Source organism: Siphateles boraxobius, unplaced genomic scaffold (genome assembly GCF_051911475.1).
Source record: "Siphateles boraxobius isolate OS27281-9 unplaced genomic scaffold, OSU_SipBor_1 9, whole genome shotgun sequence".
Taxonomy (NCBI): domain Eukaryota; kingdom Metazoa; phylum Chordata; class Actinopteri; order Cypriniformes; family Leuciscidae; genus Siphateles; species Siphateles boraxobius.
Window position 1 is genome coordinate 16810144 of NW_027509219.1, and position 24123 is coordinate 16834266.

At 41.9% G+C, this 24123-nt stretch overlaps 1 protein-coding gene across 1 annotated transcript in view; it reads right to left on the reverse strand.

Moving 5' to 3' along the window:
* hmcn2 (hemicentin 2) overlaps nucleotides 1–24123 on the reverse strand; it is a 149402-nt gene that overhangs the window by 31480 nt on the left and 93799 nt on the right. The window contains exons 51-70 of the mRNA XM_077224262.1: nucleotides 22512–22648; nucleotides 22291–22432; nucleotides 20088–20232; nucleotides 19869–19996; nucleotides 19605–19761; nucleotides 19263–19384; nucleotides 18634–18798; nucleotides 17083–17190; nucleotides 16839–16973; nucleotides 16101–16235; nucleotides 15696–15965; nucleotides 15015–15205; nucleotides 14709–14922; nucleotides 14493–14627; nucleotides 14115–14305; nucleotides 13227–13308; nucleotides 11332–11502; nucleotides 10383–10535; nucleotides 1796–1933; nucleotides 979–1100 (exon numbers count right to left, since the gene is read on the reverse strand). Coding sequence (XP_077080377.1) covers nucleotides 979–1100; nucleotides 1796–1933; nucleotides 10383–10535; nucleotides 11332–11502; nucleotides 13227–13308; nucleotides 14115–14305; nucleotides 14493–14627; nucleotides 14709–14922; nucleotides 15015–15205; nucleotides 15696–15965; nucleotides 16101–16235; nucleotides 16839–16973; nucleotides 17083–17190; nucleotides 18634–18798; nucleotides 19263–19384; nucleotides 19605–19761; nucleotides 19869–19996; nucleotides 20088–20232; nucleotides 22291–22432; nucleotides 22512–22648 — 3041 coding nt within the window. The remainder of the gene's footprint in view (nucleotides 1–978; nucleotides 1101–1795; nucleotides 1934–10382; nucleotides 10536–11331; nucleotides 11503–13226; nucleotides 13309–14114; nucleotides 14306–14492; nucleotides 14628–14708; nucleotides 14923–15014; nucleotides 15206–15695; nucleotides 15966–16100; nucleotides 16236–16838; nucleotides 16974–17082; nucleotides 17191–18633; nucleotides 18799–19262; nucleotides 19385–19604; nucleotides 19762–19868; nucleotides 19997–20087; nucleotides 20233–22290; nucleotides 22433–22511; nucleotides 22649–24123) is intronic.

A 24123-nucleotide genomic window follows, 5' to 3' on the forward strand; every position in this document is an offset into this window, starting at 1 on the left:
TATATTTTCTTTTTTATTTATTTGTATTTATTTTTTATATTTTTATTTCGTAATTTTTGCTGCTGTAACACCGAAATTTCCCCACTGTGGGACGAATAAAGGTTTATCTTATCTTATCTTATCTTAAAGGCCAATTCACACTGCACAGACAAACGCCAACAAACACGCTTGTTGGGTTTTGTTGGATCGGCGTATTACCCCTGTTGGTGTCTGTTGCCGTTGGTTGGGGAATGTTTTTCACTCGACTGAACATGTTCAATTAGTGTTTATTGGCGTCTGTTGGGGCAGTGTGAACATGACAGTTATTTTTCATAAAACTCTAATCCAACGTCCAACTTGTTTGTTGGTGTTTATTGGCGTTTGTCTTTGCTGTGTGAATTGGCTTCAAGAGTGTTTTTAACTAAACCCAATTATTTAGTTAATTATTATAAACTACTTTTCTAACTATATACTGTAAATACACTACCAGTCGAAAGTTTAGGGTCAGTAAATTTTTTTTTTCTATTTGAAAGAATGAAATTGATGCTTCAATTTAGCAAGGATGCAAATGTATCAAAGTGACAGTAAAAGTAGATTGTTTATTAAACAAAACTGCTGTTTATTTAGAAATGTTATATCCATAAAAAAATGTATCATGGCTTCCACAAGTCTTAAGCAGTGGAATTTCAATATTGACAATAATCCTAAATGTTTCTTAAGCACCAAATCAGCATATTAGAATGATTTCTGAAGGATCATGTGACACTGAAGACTGGAGTAATGATGCTGGAAATTCATAAATTACATTTTAAAATATATTAAAATAGAAAACATTATTATCTTAAATTATAAAAATATTTCACAATATTATACAATATTTCACAAAATACTGTTATACAGTTTAAATAAGTCAAATAAATGCATAAGAAAAACTCTTTAAACGGTTTTGTACCTAAATAAAGTTTAAAAATCTTACGTACGTGAGTGGGAAAGACTAACCTGTAGATTGAGATTAGAAGTCAAAAGCATAGGAGGAACAAAGCCGTTGATAACAATGTCAACTAAAAGAGTCCCTTCTGCATCCAGACCTCTGGCCACATGAGTCAGCTTTAAGACCTCTCCTGTCATTCAAAGGCAGAAGACACGTTCAGTGGGTGGAATCCGAAATGCAGAGTTCCTTTAGCAGTAATTGACCCTTCGATAAGCCACGCCCGAAAACCACCACTGGCCAATCGTTTCTTAGCAATCGTAACTAGGCGCGGGAGGTCTGGCAAGCTTTCGAGCGAGGGAAACATGCCGAAGCATTGTGCGTATGGATTGTGCAAATCTGATACCCGGTATCCTAAAAGTTTGGACGGGGGAGTGGAATTTTTTTCCTTCCCGAAAATCTAAAAGCCAAGGGGAGAAAGGATGTGCGTGGATCAGCAGTGTGGAAGACCCCATTCACAACTACATGTCCACGGGATTAACAAAAACACCTATTGCTTGGAAGTTGGAAATAATTACGGTTCTTTGTTCATAATGCACATGTTGCATAATATGTCGTGGATATATCCCTCGAATGCATACTGCAGTTCCTTTTGTCTTGCTCTCTCAGATATTTCACATGTTCGCCAAAAATTACTAATAATCTCATTAGGAACGTCTGACACCGGTGCATACACACTGTAATAGACGTGCTAGACACGAAAGCTTGACAGGCGTAGCAACAGCAACTAAGGAGGGCGGGGCTTAGCGAAGGGTCAATTCTGTCCCATTTCCAACCACAGATATGTTAATTAGGCTCTGCAAAGTAGCATGTATGGAAAGCTGTAACCTGTGTCAAACTCCAGTTGAGATTCCTGTCTAAACTGCCCTTCAGTGAGGGAGAAGCCGTTCTGGGTCTCCGGTGACTGATACACAGTCGTCCAGTAAATCGGGGCAAATACAGACACCAGTACTCGCAACAAGGGACCTGTAATGCAGGAAGAGTTCAAATAATAGATAAAAAAATGAAAATAAAAAAAGTGTTTTCCTGCATTAATGTAACATGTTTATGGCAGAAAAACAACAATGGCAATTCAAAGTTGCTGAAAACAGAAATGCTGGTACTTAATGATGTCTGTTTAATAGATAGGATTTCCTTTTCATGTTATCAAGGACCAGGTTCTGCTTACAAAAACATTTCATGTTGAAATTATTAATTTTGGGTTTAACTTTATTTAAATGGTAAATGGACTGCATTTATATAGCGCTTTAACAGACCCAATGGCCACCAAAGCGCTTTACAATATTGCCTCACATTCACCCATTCACTCACTCATTCATACACCAACGGCGGTGTCAGCCATGCAAGGCGCCATCAAGCTCGTCGGGAGCAGCTGGGGTTAGGTGTCTTGCTCATGGACACCTCGACACTTGGTCAGGTGTCCTTGTTACAGTGTACTTATACATTTAAGTACTGAGTAATATTAATTTATAAAATGTTCATCCAACATAGTTAGGATTTGAGTAGTTGTTCTCAACCTTTTTTGGGCCAGCACCCCCTATCAATTATCCAGGTCCCTTACTCTTACCCTTACCCTTATCTTGACAAAGATGACAGGACACCGTAACAACTTTGTGATTCTTTATTTATTAAACACGTTGTGTATAAAACTATTTACAACAGACCCCAAGATCCTCCCATAACCATAATCAGACTGAATAAAAATAAAGTAAAATAAATAAATAGAGTTTTTTTAAAATAAAGTTTTGACCAAAACTACATACAGTATAGAGAATGATCTCAAAGCCTTTTTGATAAAGTCTCAATTAGGTCCAACCAAATTGTATTGTCTTTCTGTTGGCACCGAGCACTTTAGCTGTGGTACACTCCAAAAGGGCAATGTCCAGCAAATAGGTCATCCATATAGACATAGCTGGAGTAGTTGCTTCCAACCACAGTTTTAGGATAATCTTTATAGCAGCAGTAAGGGCAGCGGACAGAATCCTCCTTTGATTGACAGACTGTGACAGCGAGGAATCATCCAGCAAAAGAAAAACCAGAGAGTCCTTTTGGATCGGAGTCCTCAGAAGATCTGTTAGTAAGTCCTGGACTAAAAAACCAGACCGGCACAATTCGGGAGCAGTCCCAGAATATATGCATAAATAACTCTATATTTACAGTAAGCATTATTCTCATTGCGTATGCAGCATGAGTCCAAGACAATCTTCTGAACAGTTGTATTTCATTCAGTTGAAAAACATTGGATGATGCGAATTATTCCGGCCCACACATCATCTACTTTTGTGCCTCCGCCACTGACTGCATGTGGATGACCTGGCTGAATCCCTGCTCAACGAGATATGTTGTTGGAAAAGCAAGAATCAGCAGCCTGATCTTTTGCCAGAGAGCCGGATACCGCTGGGCATATTTGACCCATATGCTGGACCAGCCAGAGGTGCGAAAAATAGCCTGGGCTTCGTCGTCGCACTGGATGTCGACAAGATGCTCCTGAATAGTGGGCTCGCAATCGATCACATCCATTTGAAAGGGCTGCACAACCAAACTGGGAACATCAGCCTTAACCATCCTCAGGTGGTCAGTGTAAACAAGGAGGAGGTCATCGGTAAGAGCCTCAGACACCTGTAATGAGTAGTATTTTACAGTTCAATTGTTCTCTTATCTCCATGAATATTTTTAGATCGGAATTTGAATTAGTTTTTTTATTGCTTATTATTCTACTAAAATGTTTATTTATATTTATAAGGTAATGTGTGCTATAGGTCTGTATTTTCAGACTGAATATAATTAATCACTCGAAATAATAAACATTACAATGGTATTCATGGAAATAAAATATATTAGGCTAATTATAATAATAGTGGGCCTGTTATATATATTTAGTGTTGTTTCTGAAAAAAGATCACCTTGGCCAGCTGAGGGAAATGAGCCTATACTCTGCCTGTAGAGATCTAACCTGGAGGTGAGACTGTGGATAAATCCCTTGGATTTGACCAGAGTGATGTCATTTCCTTGGAGTTTTAACGTGACTTAGTTCATTTTCTCAAAAAAGTCTGCGAGGTACATGATGTTGCAGCGGCTGGATGACACCTTTTCCCAGAGAGCTCCATTACCCACCTCCAGGAACTCAACGATGCTGTCAAACAGCTCACAAAAACAAGCCAGGCAGTTTCCCCTTTGAGAGCCAGCGGACATCAGTATGGAGAAGAAGCCGCTCAAAAGTCTCATCGTTCCCTTTCAAGGGAACTCGAGCTGCGTCAAGCTGTGGGAACGCCTCTGTGTGTGTCCGTCATGAAGCCCGTATGGAATCAGTCCAATGGAGAGACGGAACGTCATAGGCAGGTGACGTCATCGACCAGGAAACTATAAAGCACCCCCAAAACACAAGCGCGACAGCTTCTTTGCCTTCAGTAAGCACTATATGTGGATCTGTCTCAAGTGTTTTTGACTGTCACTAAGCAGGAGTTTCACTATTTCAAAAAACTATATATATATATATATATTATATTGAGAGACAATGGCGAGCGAACAACAATTTAAGAAGTGTGTTCCTCCCTGCTCGCGCTATTTAACGAGCGGGGATACACACAGCTTATGTGTTGTTTGTTTGGGAGTGCAGCATGCCCAGTCAGCTCTCGAGGGGGCTGATTGTGAGCATTGCGAGCGTTTGCCTCTTAGAACGCTCCGCTCCCGCCGATCACTCTTTGAGGAGAGTGGTTCGGTTCGCGATCCCCGCGGATCGGGTCCCGCTTATGCCGAGGCTGAGCGGCGACGTCATTCGTGGGGATCGCAGATGGATCTAACAGCGGGGCTTGAGACGGGCTCTGCCCTATCTCAGCCCTTACCTGTTAGATCCAGTGCCTCAGTCTCGGGTTCGGAAGCACGTTCTGCGGTTTCTTCCCCCCAAACTGAGGCCACCGTACTGCAACTATCCAATTCTGAGGATCTGGATGTTGTTAGTCTGGATGCGGGAGATGTTGATGATTCGCCATCTCGCTCTCCCGAAAGTGACGAGCTTATGGAGGTGCTCACTCGTGCTGTTTCTAAATTAAGCATCGAGTGGCCAGCTGTTAGGCAGGAGTCTAGAGAAAAATCTAAATTAGATGAAAGATTTTTGCCTTCCCGTTCTCAACCTCCACGCCGGTGCTTGCCCTTCTTCCCTGATCTCCACACAGAGGTTTCGAGATCGTGGAAAAAGCCGGTCTCTTATCGTGTTTTTAGCCCTCAAACTTCCACTTATTCAAACAGTGGGTTCTGCACACAGTAAAAAATGGTTATACTATCCAATTCAGGTGTCGTCCACCAAAATTCAGAGGGGTTCTGCCCACAGTGGTGGGCCCACAGCAGGCTCTGGTAATGGAACAAGAGGTGAAAGCGCTCCTTCAAAAGGGGGCTATAGAACGGGTTCCTCCTCCCAGGTTGGAATCATGTTTTTACAGCCGATATTTCATCGTTCCAAAGAAGGATGGGGGGTTGCGTCCAATTTCAGATCTGCGCCTGTTGAATCGCTCGGTAGGGAAGCTAAAATTCAAGATGCTCACTATCAAGCAGATCGTGTCACAAATCAGATCCGAGTTCTGGTTTGTCACGATAGATCTGAAGGACGCGTACCTCCATATTTCCATCCTTCCACAACACAGGAAGTTCCTGAGGTTCGCCTTCGGGGGCAAGGCGTACCAGTACAAGGTTCTTCCATTTGGCCTAGCTTTATCTCCCCGCACTTTCACGAAATGCATGGATGCAACTTTAGCGCCCCTGAGGTTTCAGGGCATTCGTATCCTCAATTACATCGACGATTGGTTGATTTTAGCTCAGACAGAGCAGATGGCGGTTCAGCATCAAGATGTTGTTCTCGCTCATATGAAAAAGTTGGGGTTGAGGCTGAACGCAAAGAAAAGTGTATTATCTCCTTCTCAGAAGACCACTTTTCTGGGTGTCGTTTGGGATTCGATCTTGATGCGGGCGCGACTTTCTCCGACCCGCATCGCTTCGATTCTTTCAGCTATGAAACCAGTAAAGCTAGGCCAGGTACTCACTGTAAAACAGTTTCAGAGACTGTTGGGTCTGATGGCAGCAGCGTCCAACGTTATACCTTGCGGCCTGTTGTACATGAGACCACTGCAGTGGTGGCTCCGGACCAAGGGATTCTCCCCGAGGGGAAATCCCCTCCGCACGATCAAAGTCACGCGGCGCTGCCTTCCTGCTCTGGTCATGTGGAAAGAAACCTGGTTCCTATCCAAAGGGCCTGTGTTGGGGGCTCTTTGTCGTCGCGTAACGCTAACGACGGATGCTTCCCTCACAGGGTGGGGGGCGGTCATGAGTGGTCGTCCAGCCCAAGGTCTGTGGCAGGACCATCATCTATCATGGCATATAAATTGTCTAGAGATGTTGGCGTTGTTCCAAGCTTTGAAACACTTCCTAGCAGACCTCAGAGGTCATCATGTGTTAGCTCAGTCAGACAACATGTCGGTGGTCTCGTATATAAATCATCAGGGGGGCCTGCGGTCGCGTCCACTTTACAAGTTGGCCCGTCAGATCCTCCTGTGGTCCCAGGGGAAGTTACGGTCTCTGAGAGCTATGTATCTTCCTGGTTATTTGAATGTGGTAGCAGACTCTCTGTCGAGGCAGGGGCCGAGGCCGGGGGAATGGAGGCTCCACCCCGAGGTGGTGGAGCTCCTTTGGTTGAGTTTCGGTCGCGCCGAGGTGGACCTATTCGCTTCCAAGGAGACAACGCACTGTCATCTGTGGTTCTCCATCAGTCAGCCAGCCCCTCTGGGGTTGGACGCTCTGGTACAGCCGTGGCCAAGGTCACGTCTGTATGCTTTTCCCCTGGTTGCTCTGCTACCAGGAGTTCTGGAGAGGGTTCGCCGGGACGGGGTCAGCCTACTTCTAGTAGTCCCGTTCTGGCCGGCCCTAGTATGGTTCGCGGACCTAATATCTCTTCTGGACGGCTCTCCCTTGGAGATTCCGATCAGGAGGGATCTACTCTCTCAGGAGGGCAGTACGATATTTCACCCCCGCCCAGAGTTGTGGAAACTGTGGGCTTGGCCTCTGAGGGGGCCCAGCTCAAAGAATCTGGTCTCTCAACTGAGGTTGTTGAGACCATCCTTCACTCCAGAGCTCCGTCCACGAGGAAGTTATATGCCCTGAAGTGGAAACTTTTCACTTCTTGGTGTGCAGAAGACCGGCAGGACCCAGTTAACGGCCCAGTGGGTGCAGTGCTGGAGTTTCTGCAGGAGCGTTTCTCTGCAGGGTTATCCCCCTCCACACTAAAGGTGTATGTGGCGGCACTAGCTGCTTTCCATGTCCCTTTCAGTGGAGTTTCTCTTGGGAGACACCCACTTATAACTCGCTTCCTTCGTGGCACTTTGAGGCTAAGGCCTGCAGTTCGTACGAGGGTGCCGACTTGGGATTTGGCCATTGTACTAGAGGGCCTTTCTTTGGCCCCCTTTGAACCTATTGAGGAAGTTTCTGAGAAATTTCTCACGTATAAAACTCTTTTTCTGATTGCAATCTCCTCACTTAAGAGAATCGGAGATTTGCAGGCCCTGTCGGTTGCACCCTTGTGCCTGGAGTTTTCGCCTGGTATGGTTAAGGCTTTTCTATACCCTAGACCAGGTTATGGCTCTAAGGTCCCTACTAATGCTGTTAGACCTACAGTGCTGCAGGCTTTCTATCCTCCTCCTTTTGTGTCATCAGATCAGGAGAAACTTAACCTTCTCTGCCCGGTTAGGGCGTTAGACGCTTACGTCCACAGAGCTGCCCTGTGGAGGAAATCAGAACAGTTATTTGTGTGCTTTGGGCCACCCAGGAAAGGGTGTCCCGCGTCTAAACAGAGAATGAGCAAGTGGGTGGTTGAGGCCATCTCACTTGCTTATGAGTCGGCTGGTCAGCCTTCACCTTTGGCTGTACGAGCCCACTCTACTAGGAGTATGGCTGCTTCTAAAGCATTGTTGTCAGGAGTATCGCTAAGTGATGTTTGGGATGCGGCTGGGTGGTCCTCACCGCATACATTTGTTAAGTTCTATGAATTGGACTTAAGTTCCACTCCTGGGGCGCAGGTGCTTTCGTCCTCTGTGCGCTAGTTCCCACATTACGGTCATTTGCTCCTATGGCGACGTGGGTATTGGCGTTCCCACAGCTTGACGCAGCTCGAGTTCCCTTGAAAGGGAACGTCTTGGTTACGTATGTAACCCTTGTTCCCTGATAGGGAACGAGACGCTGCGTGGTTTTGCCATACTCCCAGCATGCCCGTTAGCGCTTCCTTCAGGCCTATCAGAAGCTGTCGCGCTTGTGTTTTGGGGGTGCTTTATAGTTTCCTGGTCGATGACGTCACCCGCCTATGACGTTCCGTCTCTCCATTGGACTGATTCCATACGTGCTTCATGACGCACACACGCAGAGGCGTTCCCACAGCTTGACGCAGCGTCTCGTTCCCTATCAGGGAACTAGGGTTACATATGTAACCGAGACGTTTTCCTGACACAGCTGTCGGAAAAGTCTGTCATTCAGTGCATGGGCTTTTATTTTGTTTATTGCTTTGAATGCAACATGGAGAGACTCGTGGAGAACTGGATTGTTGCATTTGGCAACAAGGTTGTGGTGGTGCAAAACAGTGGACTGTGACAATTTTAAAATTCGTTGTCGGAGTGAACAGGAAATATTTAAGTGGTTCTTAAGTCAATACTTTTTTAAGTTTAAGTTTCCCGCCATTCAGAAATAAAAGCGTAGCGTAAGTTCTGCCAGGAAGACTCAATTGTTACGTCATTTATTACCTTCTATCCAATCGCATTCTAATACGTGAAGTATAAAATATCCATATTTACACTCATCTGAGTTCGCAGATGCTGACGCTTTCACTTACCACCATCCTCCCCACCTCAACCAAGACGGTCTTCCCTCCATTCTTCCCACCACCACCAGGATGGTCCCTTCCAATACCCCAAGGGGGGTCGGCTGCGCCCCTGCCTTCATCTTCAGGCAGGAAATGCAGAATCCGTACCTCAGATTGAGAGTTACGTACGGGGCCTACGCCAAAGAACTTTATTGCATATATTGCTTGCTGGGCTGTTAATAAAATGCATAATTGTACAGTATCTTCTCTCCCGAGTCTTTCTGGTAGAACTTCTACTAGCCAAAAAAAATAAATATACCAGATTTACTACATCACAGTTTAGGGCCTATATATATAATTATTTTAATTAATTTTTAATTTTTAATACAATTTGCATTTCATACATTCATTTCTAATTCAACCAAAATCCTGTCTAGCCATCTCCTCCTCATCACCAAAAATGTATTTTTGGTGAAACATCAAACACCATGCGGAACAAAACAAACCTGTGGTCTCAGGATAAGCCAGGGTCTGCTAAATTTGTAGCATGTTGAAAAATTACAATGTCTTTTCTGTTAACCAAATTCTCAAATGTCCTTAGAGCTCTCATCTTCATGCTGTATCAGTAAGAAAGTGCTGTTTTTCACCTCAGTCTTTACGTGTGAACTCTGGTCTGCGGGAAGTATCGCCACATTATTAAATTTTTTTTAATCTTCGCTTCAGTGCAAATGAATCGCACGCCGTTATTTGTTGCGTATAGTAACCGGTTTGTACAAGTAAGCTAGAAATGTGCAGATTCTGCGCAATACGCTGTATTTGCACAGATTTGGCTTACACGAACTTCCCCAGCAAAGTGAGTAAATATAATAAGTAACAGGCCAAATTGGCTAGTGATTTGACAGCGTTACCTACCACAGTTGATAGTGGACCAAATACGATCGACAATTAGCAAACAGTTAGAATTGGCGGTATGGTTCTACTCTGGACAAGAACTCCTTCCGCATCCATACAGCCTAGCATGGATAAGAGCAGGGAAAGCAGCAATAACCCCCCTTAGGGTAAACAGAAAAGAACCAACACGAATGTATTGCAGATATCATTAATTCAAGACTTTTAAGTACAACATAATTCGAGAATTTATTCTGATTCGAAGGGCACTCAGAAGGCCAAATACTGACTGGACAAGCGGAGGAGCTGGGGATGGAGGAGGGTAATTTGCTTCTGAGAAAGGCGATAGCTGCTGATAATACTGAAGCAGCTTATATATGTATAGGCATCATATTTCTATAGGTAAACATGGATCAGCTGAGAGTCAGAGGTGGGGGGGGGGGGGCTCTATTATGCTTATTTTTCCTAATTTATTTTTAGTTTTCATTCAAATCAAATTGGACAAATTTATACAAAACATAAAATTGCTACGGTTCTTCATCGGGTTGTTTTACTGTTGTCTGAATGACAGTTTCTGCTGTTCTTGTAAGCTTTGAGTGAATATTGCATTGAATGATCGTGACTGATTGCTTTCACAGTGTCGCCTGGCGACGTGCCAGAGTGTCCTAAAGCAAATACATAGCAAAGTTCACTCACCAACACTTGGAGGAATGTTTTCCACGTGGGCCTCCAGGGTGCTGGTGCCCTCCACGGCATTCTCTGTAATATTGGCCTCTAGAAACGCCACTCCAAATTCCTTCTCATTAACCATGCCTATCAAACTGCCTCGTGTACGCCGCGGAGACTCCCCTACTTGACAGAGAAGAAAGTGTGTCAGGATTCTTGTAGTCTAAATAAAATGGGACGTTTTTCAATCTGCTTAAGTTATGATGAGTAACAGCATATGCTACAGTGAGTGCTTTTGAATATTGCTTGATTCTGACAACAATGGTATTATAAACTACGTTTTGGTAGTGTTTTGTGGTTTTGTGGTTGGATCACTGAAAAAACCACCTACTCGCCACCCACTCACCTAACACATGATCGTTCTGGGATGCGTTATGATGAAAGTGCATCAAAACAATTGATTCAAAATGTGCTGCATTGTACCAAAACACACAGATTTATTGCCGTTATCCTTTAATCCCTTAATTAGCTGTACAGAATCTGATCGAAAGTGGTCACAGGAGACACATTTGAAACATATTCTAATATCAGCTGGAAATGGTAATGTGTCTCGGCTGACCACTTGTGATCTGATGACAAAACACATCTTAATGCTAGGTGTAAATTGGATCTAGGAACATCAGGTTCCCTCAACAAAAACCCAATAGGATTTTTCCACAGGCTTTTGGATTATTCTAGAAAATTAGGGTAACACTTTGGTTTAGGGTCCAATTTTTACTATTAACTAGTTGGTCATTAGCATGTACATTACAAGGATATTAGCTGTTTATTAGAACTTATAAAGCACATATTAATGCCTTATTCTGGGTAAAATCGTTTCAGGGTTTTGGCCTACAAAAATACATGGTCCCTGCAGCAGTCTATTAGGATTTAAAAAGTACATGGTTTATCATTGTTATTTCCATAAACAGAAATGTACCTGGACATAGTGAGGCCTGACATTTCCTGGAATCCACGTTTGAACCCTCACATAATAGGCCGCCATTGGCTGGTGGTGGGTTGTTACAGAATCTGATTCGTTCCTGGATGCCTTGTCCACAGGTGACACTGCATGGGCCCCACTCCTCCCAGTTTGAGTAGCCTCCTGGGACTGCAACAGTACAAAATACGAATTACTCAAAAAAAAAAAAAAAACAATAAAAAAAAAATATATATATACAGGTCCTTCTCAAAAAATTATCATATTGTGATAAAGTTCATTATTTTCCATAATGTAATGATAAAAATTAAACTTTCATATATTTTAGATTCATTCCACACCAACTGAAATATTTCAGTTCTTTTATTGTTTTAATACTGATGATTTTGGCATACAGCTCATGAAAACCCAAAATTCCTATCTAAAAAAATTAGCATATTTCATCCGAAAAAAGTCAACCTTCAAATAATTATGTTCAATTATGCACTCAATACTTGGTCGGGAATCCTTTTGCAGAAATGACTGCTTCAATGCGGCGTGGCATGGAGGCAATCAGCCTGTGGCGCTGCTGAGGTGTTATGGAGGCCCAGGATGCTTCGATAGCGGCCTTAAGCTCATCCAGAGTGTTGGGTCTTGCGTCTCTCAACTTTCTCTTCACAATATCCCACAGATTCTCTATGGGGTTCAGGTCAGGAGAGTTGGCAGGCCAATTGAGCACGGTAATACCATGGTCAGTAAACCATTTACCAGTGGTTTTGGCACTGTGAGCAGGTGCCAGGTCGTGCTGAAAAATGAAATCTTCATCTCCATAAAGCTTTTCAGCAGATGGAAGCATGAAGTGCTCCAAAATCTCCTGATAGCTAGCTGCATTGACCCTGCCCTTGATAAAACACATTGGACCAACATCAGCAGCTGACATGGCAGCCCAGACCATCACTGACTGTGGGTACTTGACACTGGACTTCAGGCATTTTGGCATTTCCTTCTCCCCAGTCTTCCTCCAGACTCTGGCACCTTGATTTCCGAATGACATGCAAAATTTGCTTTCATCAGAAAAAAGTACTTTGGACCACTGAGCAACAGTCCAGTGCTGCTTCTCTATAGCCCAGGTCAGGCGCTTCTGCCGCTGTTTCTGGTTCAAAAGTGGCTTGACCTGGGGAATGCGTCACCTGTAGCCCATTTCCTGCACACGCCTGTGCACGGTGGCTCTGGATGTTTCTATTCCAGACTCAGTCCACTGCTTCCGCAGGTCCCCCAAGGTCTGGAATCGATCCTTCTCCACAATCTTCCTCAGGGTCCGGTCACCTCTTCTCGTTGTGCTGCATTTTTTGCACACTTTTTCCTTCCCACAGACTTCCCACTGAGGTGCCTTGATACAGCACTCTGGGAACAGCCTATTTGTTCAGAAATTTCTTTCTGTGTCTTACCCTCTTGCTTGAGGGTGTCAATGATGGCCTTCTGGACAGCAGTCAGGTCGGCAGTCTTACCCATGATTGCGGTTTTGAGTAATGAAACAGGCTGGGAGTTTTTAAAAGCCTTAGGAATCTTTTGCAGGTGTTTAGAGTTAATTAGTTGATTCAGATGATTAGGTTAATAGCTCGTTTAGAGACCCTTTTCATGATATGCTAATTTTTTGAGATAGGAATTTTGGGTTTTCATGAGCTGTATGCCAAAATCATCAGTATTAAAACAATAAAAGACCTGAAATATTTCAGTTGGTGTGCAATGAATCTAAAATATATGAAAGTTTAATTTTTATCATTACATTATTGAAAATAATGAACTTTATCACAATATGCTAATTTTATAGAAGGACCTGTATATATATATATAATATATTGATGAGCATAATAATATGGATAAACATGACATAGGCTCTAATAAAATAAATTTACCTTGTACTTTCAGAGATATTGTTCTTTCAGCAGTACCTGCCTCACTTTCAGCAACACATCTGTACTCTCCTGAATCTCCAATCTGGCAAACACACACACATTTCTCTCTCAAACACATTTCTATTATCATAATTTGCAGTGGTGGTGAGCTGGTCAAGAAGCATTTAAAACCTTGAAAAGCCATTAAAATATTATTCAAGCATTTTAACATTGTACCAACATGGTTGACGGATTGCTTTTGCTCCATTTTTGTAAGATGTTTTGGATAAAAGCAATAGGCTGTGTGTCCACCAAAGTTTTTTTTCCCTAAGGCTAGCGTATTTTTCCAAGTGTTCCAGCAGTGTGACAAGGCGCTGAGCGTATATATTTCATGCTGAGCACTGGCCGTTTTTTCCAGACACCGATAGTTGAAAAAAGTTGAACTTTAGGTAAAACACAGCGCTTGTCACTGTTACTTTTTACCCAGCTATCCAATCACAGGAGGAGAGGCAGGACAAATACCACACCGACCAACCGCCACATCCTGCTTGTACAACGGCAACAGACGACATCAAGCACAACAATTAAACAATATCATTTAAAACAAGAGCAAGAGAAAATACTTTATATTGTATAAACATTGTTATAATCAGAAACAAACTATCTGCGTAATCAGATACTATAGTAACACTTCCACGGATATTCTGTATCATAGAATGCAACGCATTTCAACTTCAAAAAACGCTCCGCCACAGAAGGACTGTCAAGCGAGCAGAGCAGGGCGTTTTCAGAAGAGCGCCTGCCGTTTTCAGCTGGCTAAAAAATCTATGTTGCACACACAGCCTTAATGTAATGAAATACAATATAAATGTACCAGAAGCATTGTTCACATAGATAATGAGTGGTTACCGTTGCACTGTAAAGAGCCAGAGAGCCATTACGGAGGGGATGAAACCGCAGAGAGCCAAGTAAGGGCTGGCCATCTTTGTGCCAGCGCAGGGAAGGAACAGGGTCCCCGCTGACAGCACATTCCAGCATGGCTGCTTTGCCCTGAACTACAGTCTGAGAGGTGTGGGCTTCCCCTCTCAGAATTGGAGGTTCTGTAGGAACAGGGTATATGCTTAAACTGTCAAACAGTGGCTAGATGTTTAAATTAGAAAAGGTTAACTTAACATATTACATTAAACACCCAGAATACATCATCTAGATGCATCAAACATTACACAAACTTGAACTGCTTTTCCACACATTATGGATTTTGGATAGGATTTTAAAAAGTATGCATACCTCTGACACGCACAAACGAAAGAGCCCGTATTGATCCAACGGTGTTCTCTGCAATGCAGACGTATGTGCCACCATCACTTAAAGTGACATCGTCAATAATCACTGAACTTCTGCCAGATTCATCAACACTTGCACCTGTAGGCGAACATGAGAGCATTCTTGTGATGTTAGAAAAGTAAACTTCAAAGGAAAGAAGATAATTTCAGACTCACTTACCTGTAAAGGGCCTGTTGTTGGCAGTCCAGGATATGGCGGGGGTTGGAGTTCCCTGAGCATGGCAGGATAGGGTGAGACTTTGACCTTTATTCAACGTCACATCACCAGGTAACTCTTTAAAAGCAGGTCTCATGTTGACAGACAGGCGAATGTCCCGTCGAGCTGTTCCAGCAGTGTTGGTGGCTACACAGGTGAATAGACCAGTATCACCAGGCTGCAAATAGATTGTAACATTATGACTTCATTCAAGGGTTATTTTAAATGGGCATTCTGGTCATTTATACCTAGTTAAAAACATATACTGACCTCTGCCCTTTCAATAATCAGTTCTCCTGACCTCAGCAAAGTGAACTTGCCACGCAGGTTTTGCACAAGGATTCCCTGTTTCTCCCAGCTTACCCTGGGCTCTGGAAGACCATGTGCTGCACATGGCAGCAGTGCTTGAAATCCCTGGATGACAGACATCTCTGACTGACCAACAGAAATATGCGGTGGGGCTAAGTGGAGAAGCACATAAAGATATTTATGACCAAAATGTACATTAATGTCTTTCAATAAGTACAATATATCATTAATAGGTTTAAAAGCATACTATATTTAAGCATATTTATATAAATATAGATTAGTGCCAAAACACATTTTCTTAATGAATACTTTTGACTATATATATATATATATATTTTTTTTTTTTAATGTCGTATAATATCAATACTTGTTATTTTAAGCATAAATCTCAAAACTCTGCAATCAGCATTAATTATTAATACTAAAAACAAAAAGATAATATGTTTGCCAATTGAGAAAAAAGTTAATTCAACTTAGTTCAAGGTATATTTCTTATGCTGTTTTGTATAATGTAAGTGTATCTACCACAAGCGAGAAAGTCTGAAGCAAATAAACAAATAAAAGGGGAAAATCCTGTCATGGACTTCATGTGATAGAAAGATATTACAATAAATTATTCTCTTTGTATTGTGTGGAACTCACTTTGCAGAATGAGTCTGACGTCATGGCTGGCTCTACCAACGTTGTTTCGAGCTGAGCAGGTGTAGATTCCTGCATCACTGCGTTGAGTGGCAGTAATGTGCAGGGTGCCGTTGGAGAACAATCTCAGGTGTGTACCTTCCACCACTGGCCTACGCTCCCTGTGCCACGTCACATCTGGCTTTGGCTGACCGTCTGCAGTACAATCCAGACTGACCGGCTGGCCAAGAACTGCCGTGTACTCCAGACGAGGCACAGACAACACTGGAGGAACTGTCACCGAATCAGTGAGATAGTCATTACACAAAGCCACCTTGTGATACTTGCATTGACTAAAACATATGAACATGTAACTGAATCTTTAGTTTGAGGTATAAAGGCAGACTTCCTCCAATAAATATGACGTACCTTGTAAAATGAGGTGGGTCCTTCCCATTGCTGCTCCTGCTTCATTCTGTGCTAAACACTGATACGTCCCAGCATCTCCAAGAGTGACCCGTGAGAACTTCAAAGCTCCATTGGAGAGCACCGTCAGTCTATGACCTTAAAAATATCAACACTAAAATATCACGCTAGATCATTTGTTTAACAGATGATCTTTTACTATTAAAGCATTTAGCAATGGCTGCTGAAAATTCTGCTTTTCTATTACAGGAATAAATTACATTTTAAAATATATTACAAAGGAAAACACTTATTTTGAAGTGTAATAATATTTTACAGTACTGCACTGTATTTTTATCACATAAATGCAGCCTTGGTGAGCATAAGAAAATTAAAAAAAAAATCTACAGACTCCAAACTTTTGAATTGTAGTGTAAATGGTAAATTTCTTTCTGCTTTTCCACCATCAGACCAAACCGCTTTCTTTGCTTCACCGTTCCATTCCGTGCGGATCCGGCCCAGCCGGTACAGATATGGTTTAATTTTCTATTGTGAGGCTGATAAAAGATTTTTGGAATGTACTACAAATGCATCTCACGGAGTGAGATGTAAATACTAACTGCGTTTTAGAGGATGATCAGATATTTCTTTTAATTTTGGCAGCCAGGTAACAGACAAGTCATAGTCTCAAGTCACCATTGCTTGATGTCAAACCTGTCACAAATCCAGTTTTAATTACTAGGCTACAACCTAATAACTAACCAGTTGCCACAGGAATGCCTTCTCGCTGCCATGTAATGATGGGTCTTGGGTATCCTTGTACTTCACAGGGCAGAACTACCGAGTGATGTAACACCACCTGGACTTCCTCTGCCATGGGCCTGATCTCTGGGGGCTCTAAGAACACAAACCAAATCAAACCATATATTTTGGTAATCGCACATACTAAGTGTATTTTTTATTCATTGGATGATTGCATGATTTCTCTAATACTTCTGGATCTAACCTTGCACAGTAAGAGTGATGTGTTTGTAAGCCACTCCAACTGAATTGCGGGCAGAACAGGTATATTTTCCAGCATGACTGGGTGTTGCAGCCAAGATCTCCAGTGCACCTACATAAGGATGAAACAACTACAATTACAAACTATTAATACACTGTATAGCAGGGCTGGACTGGCCATCGGGCATACCGGGCATTTTCCTGGTGGGCCGACGTGCTTTTTGGGCCAATACAGATCATTCTCTTGTCTTAAAAAAAAAAAAAATGTTTGTGTCTAAACGGCCCATAATACTCGTACATCGGCGGTCAATTCGTTTAGTTTTGCTTAATTGGCGGCGCTGGGATCTTTGTGCCGGTGTAATGCATTGGACAAAAAAAGTCAGCGTATGTTTTTTTTTAACAGACCGGCCCATGAAACACGTAGATCAGCGGCCCATCGGTTCTTTTCTTGATTGGCACTGGGCTGGTCAAATCACATCTTTATACTCCTCTCCCTTTGGGCTCTGAGCGCGCGTGCAGTGTCAGTGAGTATCTGTGAAAATAGTCAGAGATGGAGAAGAAACGAATGTGGGAATGTGCAGAGAAACAGCGTAAAGAAAGAAACGGGCCCTTCAAGTGTCTGATGAGGATATTGAGGAGGATCAGGAGAGAATGAGTGAGTGTAAAGAACTGTGGTAAGCAGAACTAAGCTACTTTCAGAACACTGAGGCGATGAGTGTTGGAACCCATTGACAAGTTACACATTATTTACACATCTGCACAGTTGAGGATTACGCATTTTACTAGAATTGTAATGATACGCGTTTGTAAACCATGTTTTCCGCCAAAATAAAAGATCATGTGTTTATCTCTTTTAAGCATAGAAATTAGTACAAAACGAATTATGAAAGTTGCTTTTACTTTTCAGTGCATGTGTTTCACAATATATGGCTATTACTGTCATGGAATTAATATTATAACTATTATTATGTAGTAGGCTAGTGTAATGCAGACAGACACTATATCACAGCTAAAAGAGTGTTGAGTTTTTCTTTGTTCAATTTGCACACTGATTATGGGTTGGAGCTCTTAATTTTTAACCCTCAAAGTGCACCAGATTGATGAATTTAACATTAAAATTCACACATTTTTCTTACGGGGGGCTCCCACGAACCCCCCTAGAGGGACAGAGGTCCACCCACCACAGATTTACCAAAAATCCTGTGTCAAACACTGGTATTGCTATTGCCAATGCAGCTTATAGCTTGTTTTAGGATTCATCATTGTGGAGTAGTTCGATTTTTTTTTTTACAATTAGTAGTTTCATCTATTAACTTTTACTCATTCCTACTCACTCATTAGGCTATGGCATTAGTGTTTTTAATAGGAGTTAGTATACATATTCAGGGCGTGAAAAGATCGGTTGTGTTTATGATTATATGTAGTGGGCCAGTCTGGGCCAAAATGCCCGAGCCGATTTTTAGTCCCAATCCAGCCCTGCTGTATAGGTTTAGGAATATCATTAATAGCTGGAATGTGTAGATTAGATTATGGTGGAAGCTTGACTCAGATTCACCTGTGGGCAGCACACGGTAACTGCCCCCCCGAGCTCCCAGCTGCATCCAGTTCTTGTTCCAGCTGATGATAGGCTCTGGACGTCCCGTGGCATTACATGGCAACACAACAGGGGACATTTTAACAGCTGTGACACTGCTGACATCATCTTTAATTACAGGAGGAACTAGAAAAAAACAAAATACAAATAAAAATTCAGTTAATGAATTTGAACAGACATACTGTACGATTTCACAATATGCTACAGTATACGTACAGTTGCCCCCAAAAGTATTTGGATACTTTTAGATACCCAAGTCACACTTAAAAATGAGATAACATACAAATTTGCATTCGGTACAAAATATCAAACATATTATGAATCAAACTTAAATGGCCCCCTCAGTTAAAATCTCTACACTCAGCTATCTAGTGCGACTTGTTAAAAATAGTGCTCAAAAAGAACTTAAGTCTCTCTTTGTAAAGTTTTACTTAAAAAGTGCATTCTTTTATTACAATAAATGCCACTTGGTTAGATTTTTTGTTTGTTATATAATGTACAAATAGTATTCAAATAGTTTTTGGAGCCATAATATATGAGTATGAAAATGTATTTTATGTTTTATCATCCATGATCCTGTTACATAGTACCTTGCAGAATGACCTCTATGACCCTTCGCTCTTCTCCAACCTCATTGGTCACTGTACACTCAAAGTAGCCCTCATCCTCTACAGACGGCGAGGTAATGATAAGAGAGCCAGAAGACATTAACCTTCAAAACAAAATCATGTTGTAAAGATATATTATTATAGATTATAAATAAACTGTCAGTGATTAAATTAAAAATTTGTATTAGTCAATCAATAAATACTAACTAAAAAAAAATAATAAAAATAAAAAGTAGAATATCATGAAAACTATTTTCAAATAAAAAATAAAATAAAAAATTATAAATAAACTAAATAAAAAACGCAAACAGTAGCACTTCAAACCTGTAAGCTCCAGACTGAAGATCCATATTGAGGGGTGAACCGTTCCTTTTCCAGCTCACCTGAGGAGCAGGTATGCCTGTGCTCTCACAACTCAACACTGCCCTCTGACCTGAGATCACCGTAACATTAAAGGGGCCAGGGCTGATCGAGGGCCCAACTGACAGGAAAAATAAGGACAATTAAGGCAGAGTTAGTCATGTAGGAGGTTGGTGAAAATGTCATTATGTCTCTTTAGAGCAACCCAAAGAAAGTGTTCTTCAGTACCGTAGACTTTAAGGTCCATCCCCCGATGGTCTGATCCTGCCTGATTAGATACACTGCAATAGTAACGTCCAGCGTCGGACAGCTGCACTGGCGCAATACGCAAAGAGCCCTCTGACAGCAAGGTGAATCTGTGTCCATGCAGAAATTGAATTGAGTTGGTGGCACTTTGAGATCCAATAAACAAAGGCCAGGATTAAATGCTGCTGTTCACAAACTTGCCTGCCATTGTGAAGTGGGACTGGACCTCCATCTTTCCTCCATAAGACAGATGAGGAAGGCCCTCCCTCCACCTCACACGGCAGCACTGTATCCTGATTGACATGTGCTATGATCAGTGAGCTGCCCTCTCTGATGACCGGCGGCACTAAGTGAACATGATCAATAAGATATTTATTTCCTGACTGACTCATTAAGAATTAAAGGTGTGATATGTAATATTGACACCTAGTGTTTGAAATGGGTACTGCTGTCCAAATTCAAAATATTGGAGAGGTTGTTTCTCCCTCCTCCTCAGAATCAACGCTCATGCAGGCGCAATGGACAATGGAAGGCGAGTGAGTTGATTAATCCACGTTTTAATATGCCTCTGGACATAGAGCTTTCAAGATGGATGCCAAGGCTTTTTAGGTCAGGTAGAATCACAGACAGTAAAAGAAATGGACACATCGACCCCATTGATTTCAACGGAGAAGACTGAAGCCCAATTATTGGACTTCCTGCCTGATGGCTGAGCGACTGCGCAGGCTCAAACTGAGCTTGACGACAGTCTGACAGTTGTAAATCTTCTAGTAGCTGTGCCAAGACAAATCTGAATCACCTAATTCCTCAAAAACGTTGTTGAAATATTTTGTCCCGTTGCTTTTATGGACTCTCTATCTATGGGCTTATCCCTTGACTTTATGCCTCCATGTCCCCCCGATTGCCTCATAGACAGTAAAAGATTGCCTGCGAGCTTTGTCCTCCTGTATATATGGTAATGTCTCTATTGTGCGACAGAAAGTCGCATGGTTATGACACAATCGTTAGCCTATTTTTACAAAAGCGGCTTCTACGGGGCTATAACTTAAGATACAAAGTAATTGAGCCTTTTATACATTGTCATGTTTCATTATAAATAAATAACGGATAAATTAAGTCTTTGGAAGCCTCAGATGTAAAGTTATTCGCTGTCAAAGTGACGCCAAAATAAATGGGAGTCAATGGAATGCTAACAGCAGCTGAAGTTCTGCTACAATGGCGGCTCCCGCGAGGCTTCAGTTTCCGGCCCTTCTGTTTTCTGCCAGTTGGCAACCCGGGGTTTACTATTTGGTAAATTGGCAGCGGGGGGGATCACACTGACCAAAATAAAAGTAGAATAACTGGCAGTAAGATTGTTTTTCGGAGAGACAAGTATGTTAACTTAGCATGTTTCCTAAATATCTGCAAACATATAATTTATGGTATTTTTGTGCTTAAGTACAGTCAAAAAGTTACACACAGCACATTTAACAATTAAATTAAATGAAACCATAAGCACTTGGAATATAGTCTGACTATTTTTCACAGTACTTTTTTTCACGAAACAGTGTTTTTTGGAGCTTGACAGCCTCTGGACACTGCACTACCATTCAGAAGTTTGGAGTCAGTAAGCTTTTGTTTTTAATAAATTAATATTTTTATTCAGCAAGGATCCACTAAATTGATCAAAAGTGACAGTGAAAACATTTATAATGCTACAAAATATTTATATTTCAAATAAATACTGTTCTTTTTAACTTTCTGTTCATCAAAAAGTCCTTAAATGTATCACACTTTCCACAAAAATATAAAGCAGCACAAATGTTTTCAACATTGATAACAAGAAGAAATGTTTCTTGAGCACCAAATCAGCATATTAGAATGATTTCTAAATGATCATTTGACACTGAAGACTGGAGGAATAGATAATCAAATTCAGCTTTACCATTACAGGAAAAAATGACCATTTAAAATATATTAAAATAAAAAAACAATAAGTTGTAATATTTTTCTTTTTACAATAAAGTGTAATAATGATTCACAAGATTACTGTTTTTACTGTTTTTTTTATCAAATAAATGCAGCCTAAGATATTTCTTTCAAAAACATTTAAAAAAAAATCTCACTAACTTCTCATTATTCACTGATTTCTTATATTTCACAACGCTGAAAAAAGTAGTGTTGCATAATATTTTTTGTTGAAATGAAACTTATTTTTTGATGAAAAGTTCAATAGAACCACATTTATTTGAAACCGAAATCTTTTACTGTGACTTGATCAATTTAATGCACCCTTGCAGAATAAATACAATTCCTAAAGAAATCTTACCTAATCTTTTGAACATTAGTGTATATGCTTTTTATTTTTTTAATCGTTCATATGTGCTTGGTACATCATGAGTGTGTGTGAGTAGCACAAACTTACAGAGAATCTCTACAGTGAAGAATAGACTGGTGCTACCAGCAATATTGGTGACCACACAGCTGTACTGTCCACTATCATGGGTCCGGACATCTTGAATATCCAGATACTGTCCACCAGCAATGGACTGAATTCGACCTCCCAACTGAGAGAGACAGAAAAGGGAGATTAATGTGATGAAGTAGTTATAAATACATCCAGGAAGTACATTTATCTGCCCTCACCTGTAGTTTGACATCATCCTTGTACCACTCAATTTCTGGTAGAGGGTCACTGTCGGTTTGACATTCCAGTGTCAAGTGACCTTTGGCTGGAACCGATACAGTTCTGATGTCATTAGAGCCAAGAAGAGTGGGTGGAACTGAAAGTGATCAGACAAAACAAATGATACACCCTTGTTAGTTCTGGTCTGCACTGCAAAAACACATTTCTTAAATCAGCATTTCTGTCTTGTTATTTGTATGTCTTAAGTAAAAATATTTAAACATCATTTAAAACAATAAAATGTACTTGGCAAGCAAAACTTGGTTAAATATATTAAGATTTGTTTTCAAAGAATATAAGCTACCATTAAAATTTTTGTCTCATGGCAAAAAAACAAGCAAACAGTAAAAACAGTAACATCATGAAATATTACTATTTAAAACAACGGTTCCCTTTCAATATGGTTCACTAGCATTGCGTCAGAGGTTTTTCATTTACGCTATGGGGAAAAGTCTCGGTTACGTATGTAACCCTCGTTCCCTGAGTAGGGAACGGAGACGTTACGTCGGATGACGACGAATGGGGTTTCGCTTAGAAAGCCTATCAACTTCGAGTATTACAAAATGAGCCAATTGCAAAGAAATGCCATGGGTCTGCAGAATTTGCATAGCGTAACTCCGCCCCACCTCGTGGGTATAAAAGGAGGAAGCCGGCAACATGCAGATATGTCTTTGCTGTGGAGCCAAGGGTCCACCTATTTAGGACAGGAATACAAAGGTACACTGGGGAGCATATCCGATAGCTTAGAGGAAATATGCAATTATTGCCAACCCAGAGGGGGGGACTTATAAAATACACATATGACCCAGAGGGATGCATATGGAGAACACTGGGGTGTCCAGCCGCAGGTGGAATATTTCAACCCCAGGGGTGGCAAGGTGGCTTGCCAAGGGACAGACACATGCTCAGAGAGGCTTACAGTGGAAATACACATGTGGGGGTCGCTCAGAGGAGGGACCATGCACACAGGAGGCACCTAGCCAACGCGCAGGCAATAGACACTGGCGCCAACGTCAGGAGTGCTGGAGGAACTCAGGGCTTTCGGAGAAGCTCACCTGAGGAGAATATCACACGTATCCAGTCCGTGGAGTGGAATGGCGAGCAAGCGAAGACACCTGAGCGGATCCTGTACTAGCTGGTTGAAGCAAGTACATGAGAGCACACTGGCTCCACTCGGAGATTGTAGAATCTGGCGAATGTGTTAGCTGTCGCCCAGCCTTCAGCTCTGCAGATGTCTGTTAGCGAGGCGCCATGCGCTAGAGCCCAAGAGGACGCCACACTCCGGGTGGAGTGGGCAATCACACCAAGGGGGCACGGTCGACCTTGCTGCTGGTATGCCAAGGCAATGGCATCCACTCTCCAGTGAGACAACCTTTGCTTGGAGAGAGCCTTTCCCTTCAGCTTCCCACCATAACAGACAAAGAGCTGGTCTGAGGTCCTGAAACACTGCGTCCTGTCTACATAGGCGCGGAGAGCGCGTACTGGACAGAGCAGTGCCAAGGCTGGGTCTGCCTCCTCCAGGGGCAGCGCTTGCAGGTTCACCACCTGGTCCCGGAAGGGAGTGGTAGGAAC